The sequence below is a fragment of the Cornus florida genome, unplaced genomic scaffold (genome assembly GCF_030987335.1).
Source record: "Cornus florida cultivar Cherokee Brave unplaced genomic scaffold, ASM3098733v1 CherokeeBrave_3.0.0_Hap2_Chr04, whole genome shotgun sequence".
Classification (NCBI taxonomy): Eukaryota; Viridiplantae; Streptophyta; class Magnoliopsida; order Cornales; family Cornaceae; genus Cornus; species Cornus florida.
In genome coordinates, this window is record NW_026775574.1 from 28,604,117 (window position 1) to 28,612,468 (window position 8,352).

The 8,352-nt window shown below is 36.4% G+C and overlaps 1 protein-coding gene across 2 annotated transcripts; it reads right to left on the reverse strand.

Annotated features, from left to right (window-relative positions):
* Positions 1-2,839: 2,839 nt before the first annotated feature.
* LOC132303069 (uncharacterized) lies at positions 2,840-8,107 on the reverse strand. 2 transcript variants are annotated; one of them, XM_059800140.1, is made up of 2 exons: positions 6,268-8,107; positions 2,840-3,861 (listed from the first exon to the last, which is right to left on the reverse strand). In XM_059800140.1, the coding sequence occupies exons 1-2, from the start codon at positions 8,040-8,042 to the stop codon at positions 3,855-3,857; spliced, it is 1,782 nt and encodes a 593-aa protein (XP_059656123.1). In that variant the 5' UTR covers positions 8,043-8,107; the 3' UTR covers positions 2,840-3,854. The 2 variants fall into 2 exon arrangements, with proteins under 2 accessions (XP_059656123.1, XP_059656124.1); XM_059800141.1 differs by lacking the exon at positions 2,840-3,861 and having other exon boundaries at positions 6,264-8,107.
* Positions 8,108-8,352: the final 245 nt, after the last annotated feature.

An 8,352-nucleotide genomic window follows, 5' to 3' on the forward strand; every position in this document is an offset into this window, starting at 1 on the left:
GCAATCTCTTCTCCTCTATTGTGTAACCCCTTTCACCCCACTCTCCAATTGTGATAATAACCCACAGTGTACCATCAATTTAAGGCACTGCTGCAACCTGAGTAAGCCATCATCATCATCTCCTTTTGCAAATGCAAATACAACAAATAACAGATTGACAGTTAGAAGCTTAAAAAAGGCTGCCAGAGAAAGTAAAAGCCACAGTCTAGTTTTGATATCTTCAGACCCTCCAAAGGGCCACAGGTATCTTAGAGGTTCTCTCACCTCTAACCTTAAATGATTTCCTTTATAACTTGGAATGTGAGAGGGCTAAATCAGCCCTCTAAGAAGATAGAGGTAAAGAAACTTATCTTTAAAAACAAGCTTGACCTTATATCTATAGTAAAGACCAGAGTGTCTTAGGACAATATAGCAGTTATCCATCATTTCATAACTCCTCATTGGTCCATTGCCCACAATTACAACTTCTCCCATCTTGGGAGAACCTGGATACTATGGAACCCCAATTCCATTGATCTCAATATCATTAACATCAACAAGCAAGCCATTCACTGCTTTGTCTCCATTACTGGCCAAGATTTGACATTCTTGTGCTCCTTTGTTTATGCTTCAAATCATGTAAATGAAAGAGTGACTCTTTGGAGTGACATCATCAACCACTCAAATTTATTCTCCCACCCCCCTTGGATCATCATGGGAGACTCTAATGCAAGCACTAGTTCAAATGATAGGTTTTGTGGATCACAAAAGTGGAGCTCCTCAATGTCCGACTTTGGAGACTGCATTCAATAGGCTGAGCTCGAGGACTTGAAATACAATGGCATCTTGTATACCTAGAACAACAAAATCTTGGGGGATGCATGCATAGCCAGGAAGATAGGTAGAGCTTTAGTAAACTGTAAATGAGGTTATTAAAAATAAAGGCTAAATATTATAAAAGATGAATTATTCGTGTGGTTGAACTTTTCATATGATATTAAGGTAATGATGATGATTATAAATGAAATATTAATCACTTAAAATTTATTTAATTTAAGTGTACAACTTATCCTTTTAAAAGCTATCTAATTTGCATTTTTATATTTAGTTATTTCTGAATTAATTACTTGAAATGAATTAGATGGACATTTTATTGTAATCCTAGTGGTACGAAACATTTTATTGCAATTGTTGTTCCACTAAAGTCTTTGCCGACATCTATAAATCATTGTCAGATGATTCCGAAGATGCAATATTTATTCAACACATGTACTTCAATAATATAAGACACGGGTAATATTATAACACTATTAAATCGAGAATGTAACATTTTTACACCACTACATTCCCGATTTAATGTTGTTATATGATATATCATTTTCAAATTAATTGCACCAAAAATACTGGACCCAAAATGAATTGGAATGCTAGTCCATATTTCAAATACTTGGCCCTCTTCGCTGTTCATATGTTGTTAAATTGCAATTAGAAAATTTGTATCATGAATGATGTGAAATATATATATATATATATATATATATATATATATATATATGCGCGTGTGTGTGTGTGTGTGTGTGTTTTTATGTGAAATATTTGAGTCATATATGCTTTTCCACTGTTTTGGGCCAATGGTTAATGCTACATACTTTAATGCCAAAGAAAATGACTCCTATATATGTGGGCTTCAATGGCGTTTGTTACAATTCTAATGGTTTTTAACAAAGGTCAGAACGTGTTATTTTTAGTGGCCTATGTAGTGAAGTAAAATAGTAGGCAAAGACCAAACCCATAATATCATATGTGCACTAAGAATCACTAATAAATCCAATTCTTACAGTAATTTTACACAATGGTGCCTATTATTTGTCGATGATATTAAGGTGAATTAATTTAAAGATTAGTAATTAAAATAAAATATATGAAATTTAATGATAATGAAGATTATAGTAATATATAAAAGATAACAATTTAAGATCAAAATAATTCTGAAAATAACTATTTGTTGTGTTTGGAATTCGTAATACAAAAATGAATGAAGAAGATGAGTAGATTGATATATACTTATTAAAAAAAAAAAAAAAATTGAGTAGATTGATATATGTTTTGTTAGGGTAGAGATAAGTTAGCAAAACGAAAAATGAAGGTTCCATTAAATAGACCATGAAAAGCTTAATTCAAGTGGTACAACTTTTTATGTTGGAGATTCAAAATGATTGTACATGTTCTTACGGATCGTGTTCTCTTTGCTAGGAAAAAAAAATAATAAAAAAATAAAAAATAATAATTAATTTTTAAATATATAAGATGATAATTTGGTAACAGAATGGTGACTCGATCACTCTCCATTCGAGTGTTCAGTTCCCTACTCGAATGGGGAATGGATCACTCTCCATTCTGAGTTCCCCACTCAAGTGCATAAGCTGGTAAAATATAGTACCATTCATGAGTTTGAATCCCCTCTTGTTGAGAAGGTTCTGTGGTCTTGGCTTGTGCCTTAAAAGTTAAAACTAGTGTTTTGAGGCACAAGTTCAACAACTCACCATTATTATAATTTTTAAAAAAAATAAAAAACTTTTCATTATTATATTTATTCTCTCTCTTCTCTTTCATTCCATATCTTTATCACTAACTTTTCTTCCCCCTTTACACCCCCACACTCTAACCATGACTACCATCCCTCTGTCTTCTCAACCTCCTCCACCAACCCCTCTCTCCACCAACCACCATATACACAGACCGATATACCTTGAAAAGTTGTACACCAAAACCCACATGTAACAATCTAATTTGAACAAGAACCATATACATATACATTTGTGATTCAAAACATATATAAATATATATACATATCAATTAATTTTTATTATGAATTTAAGTTTTTTTATTTACTATTATCATTATTCATTTAACCCCCAAGGGAAGCGACATATCCAAAAAAAAACCTAGACCACCTATCAGCCTCGGGACAGAAACAGAGACTTTACAAGCTTTACGAAAGAGGGATAATCACAAGCTGGGAGTCAATCAAACAAGGGCCATGCTCAGTGATTGAGAAACAGTCTTTGTAGCTGTCAGCATACATCCTTTGATTCCTCTCTTTCCACAAAATAGTAATTTATTCTCATCAGAGGACCAAATTATGTAGGACCAATTTAGCAGGTAGTATTCTGTTAGGTTTTCCTCAAGGTCCATGCCCAAGCAACATTGTAAAAAGAGATGAGTAGAATCCATTTTCTCCCTAAAATTACACAACTAAGGTTTTGGATCAAGCCAGATTTCCACAGTATTAATCAAGCAGAGATGGTGGGATCTCTTGGGTATTCCCTAGGACACCGTGTAAAGCGCAACTCCTCTACACAGGACCGTAAAACTCAGGATTTCACCCAAAGGAATTGTTTACACTCAAGGGGAGTCGAACCTTAAACCTTGATGTTTCATGAAGCCCAAGTGACTAACCACTTGAGCCAACCCTTGAGAGTTGATGGTGGGATATCTTCAGCAAGCTCTTTGATCACCCTCAATCTTTGCATTAGGCCAAAACCAGTTATCACCTTGAATTAATTTCAACCACTATGGATGACAGTTTCACCTTTGGCTTCAGCTATAATACCATAAGGGTGCCAAGAGTCAAACCACAAGGAAGTGTTATTGCCATCTCCAATAAAATATCTGACATAAGGTATATGATTATGCCTCTCATCCTCAGGATCTTCTTGCAGCACCAAGACCAGTCCCCTCAACTCTATAGCTCAAAACGCTACAGTGTTTCAGAATGCAAGTCTTGATCCACTTTGACCTACAGGGAATCTCTGCACTGATACTAGATTCATCCACCTTTATATTATGCAACTTGGAATTCAAAGCTGAAAAGGCTAGTCCCTGCAAGTGGAGGAGAAAATTTAGCCATCAATAGTAACGACAGAACTTGACAAGCTATACACGCACATGTGCAAAAAATGGATGTGTGCATACGTATGTGCACACACACACATATAAAGAGACGTGGACCAATATGGTTCTTTTCTGTGATTTACTATAAAGATCCTAAAAATAGAACATGTCTCGTAATATGGCCAAAATCTTCCACAAAAAAAATTGGATAAGAATGAGATAAACAAGCATGCAAATTAGCTTGTTGAAAACAATTGAGAATTTAGAATCTTTAATACTATCTCTGTTCTGAATATCTGAAAATCCTAGAGTCCATCTATCAGCTATGGCCTCCCTAAGAATTTCCACCGTCATTTAAGTTGTATATAAGAGAATTTCCCAGCATGTGGCTAGTTATTTCCTGATTATTGCTTTACCAATTTTATTTTTTCCCCCATCCAATCCCACCATCTCTTTACAACTTTTCAGCACAAATATATAAAACGACAGGTAATATGATGAAACAAAAATACTAGTTAGAAGCTAAAGGAAGATTTGAAGAATTACACGTGACAAGAGTAGCAAGGGCAAAAGCAAAATAAAATGATTATTAAGGTATGCCCACGATAATTAAGAACAAAAAAAATTTATTTGGGAGAAAAGAAAACCATGTGAGTTGGTTGATCAAATGAAATATATCGTTCCACTTATCAAAAAAAAATTGAAATATATCGTTCCAAACATACACAAAGATTTAATAAGAAAAGCTCTAAAAGAATTGTAGAATGATTATTACGAAATATAATGTTGAAACAAACATGAAGATTAAATAAGAAAAGCTCTAAAAGGAGTCATAGAATGATGATTACCAAATAGGAGTCATAGAATGATGATTACCAAATAAGCACATTACGAGTATACGAGGAAATTTCTGCTCTACAAACGCAAAACAGCATAAGGTGGTAAATTTTGCAGATTTATTTCGGGAGAATGTTTTGCATGGCTAATGGAGTATGTTTTAGAATGCATTTACAGGTATCCTGTAATGAGTATATTCAGAAATCTCCAAGAAGATACAGGTATTGAAAGTTGGAAAGAAGCACAAATGCATGAATTTAATTTCTATGGATACGAGAGTAGAATCTTGATGTCCTTAATACAAAGGAGTTGGTTCTACCAGTTGGTAGTGGGAAGAAAGCAACACATGTAAGGAAGCTGTCAGAAAACCACATTTGATAGTAAAGTTTCAATGGAGATGGTCAAGCAAATCCTGAACTCCTCAAGTCATGTTTTGTTGAGAGGTTAAAAATGTGATATATTGTATATTGACTTGTCCTAAAATCCATACTGAGCGGCTTTTATGAAATCTTACTTATAAAATAATAATAATAATAATATGAGCGATGTTGAGATTTTCCATGATTTCATCTTGCTAGGTGTAGGGCCCATGGTTAGTAAGAATGTAGAATAAAAAAGACTGGTTTTTGTGGATGATTATATGATGTCTCATGTTTTGACAAATTCTGAAGATAATTCAGTTTGGATTTTTCAAGTGCATGCCTCCAATGTTGAAAGTGGAATATTTCATCTTAAGAAAAAGTGAAATAAATAAAGAAAAAAAAAAGAAAAGAAAAGAAAAGTGCCTTGGTTTAAATTACAGAAGAAGAGAATATTTCAAAAGGGATTGTTGAGTGCTTTGACTATCCTTTTTCATGAATAGATCAGGCGAGGATATTACAACATCATGCCAAAGCCGTTCTACAACTATGGAAAGGCGCTAGCATGCAAGGACAAGGGGTAAGGGTATGATTCTACGGTTGATAACGAAAAAAATGAATATCAGAATGCATTACAGCCACTACAATCCACTACGTTGTATATCTTGTAGATATTTTGTATAACCTTCAATACGTTATTTTTCTCACTTTTTTCTTTTCTTTTATTATTATTATTATTTTAAACTACCAGTCTACACTAATGCCCTATCTAGTATAAAGGAAGAGCATTTGAAAGCAAGGTAGGAAAGGTAAAAGTAATGAAAAAGGTATGTAAATGGAAAGAATTGCCTTTTCCTTGTTTTGTTTGGCTGAGCAGGACATATAGAGAACAAAGAAAGGTTTTTGATTTTATAATTATATCCTTACATATTAACAATTGTGTTGTTTCAAGGGAAAAAGTAAAATAAGAATTTCCTACTGTAATTGTTAGCCCATCCACTTATATCACAATGCACCAGTTAATAAAACGTACTTCTTAAGGGACTCTTCAAAGTAGTCTAGTGATTTGAAAATGAAAGCACACAACAAGAATAAAATTTGAAAGAGTTATATACTGTAACACATGCATCATATCATGACAGTAATATATAAGCAAATATAAGAACTATTATGATGTATTGATCATTAGATTTCTTACCAGTACTTGATTAAGCCATCCCAGCCACACGTCGCTACTTTACTTTGCTCCAATGGATGCCACTCACAACCAATGCACACTCCCTCATGACACTTGAGAGTTCTAAAAACTTTGCAACTCTTCCAATCCCAAAACCAGCATTTACCCTCACCATCTCCTGACATGACAAACCGACCATCCGGTGAAAAGTTGACTTGGCATGCATATCCAGCCGCTATGTGCCCAGCGAACCTCTTCTTCTTATTGAGCTGAAATCTTTCCCTAGTGCTGTATATAAGAATCTGATTGTCCAAACTCTGTGCTGCTAGCCAATTTGTATTCGGATGAAGAGATATGGATGGCATTGAGTGCATGTGGGGTTCACTTATATACTTTATAACCACCGGAATCCCAAATTCCCAAACGCGAAGAGATTTGTCATCACTAGAGGTAACAAATCTTCTGTTATTGTCTACAAATGTGATCGTATTAACCGCTCCCAAATGCTGATCATACTCTTGAGTAATTTGCCCACTATTCATGTCCCACTGAACAATCTTCTTATCACTCATTCCTGCTAGAAGAATGTTCTGCTTATCTTCGTCCGGGTTGAGCTTAACCACATAAGGTATCTTCCCAGTCGAGAATGTCGATATCACCTGTCCGGTTTCTGTATCCCAGTACTTGATATTCTTATCATACCCAGCACTCAAAAACTTACTCCCATCCTTACAAAATGAAATATCTCGAACAGCCTTTCCATGCCCCATGTAAGTCCTCATACACTTGCCTGAATTACAAACATCCCAAATTTTCACCTTACTGTCCATCCCTGCAGAGAGAATCAAATGCCCATGTTTGGGGAAGAACCTGATTGCAGAAACACCCTTTGTGTGCCCACTCCATGTATGCACTAAACGCTTTGGTATGTAGCAATGATCATTCGTAGCCTTGGCATCCTTAGGATGCGCAATCCACGACCTGCCTTGAAAATCCTTCTCCTCCTTCCCGTGAAAGGTAGTCTTATCTGCAACAACCTCACCCTTTTCGCCATTCTTCAGTTCACCCTTCTTCTTAGCATACTCCTCTGCGTACTTCTTCTGCTCCTCCGTCAACTCCGCTTGCAAACCCTCCTTCTTCCCAGCCCAAGGACTCTTCCGATTCCTCATCAACCAAACCTCCGACGCCGGATTCTCAACCTCTTCCGAATCCACACCATCACCACCGTTCGCTTCATCACCCTCAGTTGCCTCCTTCTTCTTCTCAAGCTTCCTCTTTTTCTGCTCGTGTTGGGGTATATTATACACCGATATAGCGTCGCTTTGCTTCAACGCATCCAAATCGCCGACGTGGTTGTTCCCGGCGGAGGCGGAGGGGTCGGCGGCGTAGCCGTATTTGTGAAAGGTATTGTACTGTTCGTCGAAGATGAAGGGTTCGATGGCGGCGTTTTCGACAAACCCTAATTTGTGGTTGCGCATGCCTTGGGCGATGCCGTCCTTAGCGTAGGGGTGGGCAGGACCGTAGATGGGAGCCCAGAGCTGGTCATAGGTGGGGTTGAAGGCGACGACGTGGTGGGAGGGGTCGAGGGGTTTGGTTAGGGCTCGGTTGGAATTGGCGACGGTGAGAGCGAGCATGGTGTCGTCGACTTTTGGGGCGGAGGATTTGGAGGGGAGAGACATTCGGAGAGGGGACAAGTCTGGAGATGGTGGTGATGAGTGATCGGTGGTTGTGAAATTAGGGTTACGATCGAATTGCTCGTCGTCGGCGTCGCCTTTGTATGACTGTAGCAGATCCATGAGACAGAAACCTAGATTTGGTCTGAAAAGGGGAGAGGGGTTGTGTTCTCACTGATAACTAACGCTATGTTCGGAATCTAGGATTAAAAATCCTTATCCAAATTCGTATAATTTTTTTTTTTTTCTTCTCAAATTCCCTTTTTTCTAATTTATTAAGAACTGCAATAAATCTTATTTTAATTACAATCCAATTCTTATTCCAATTCTATTTCCAAATTTTAAAAAAATTTAGTTACAAACAAGGCAACTCTTACTTCAAGTTTAATTATTAATTATTATTTTTATCTATTTTATTTTTTGGGATTTGATA

Bases quoted from the DNA above. Each gene is read 5' to 3' on its own strand.
- LOC132303069 (XM_059800140.1), bottom strand. From the start codon at position 8,042: ATGGATCTGCTACAGTCATACAAAGGCGACGCCGACGACGAGCAATTC.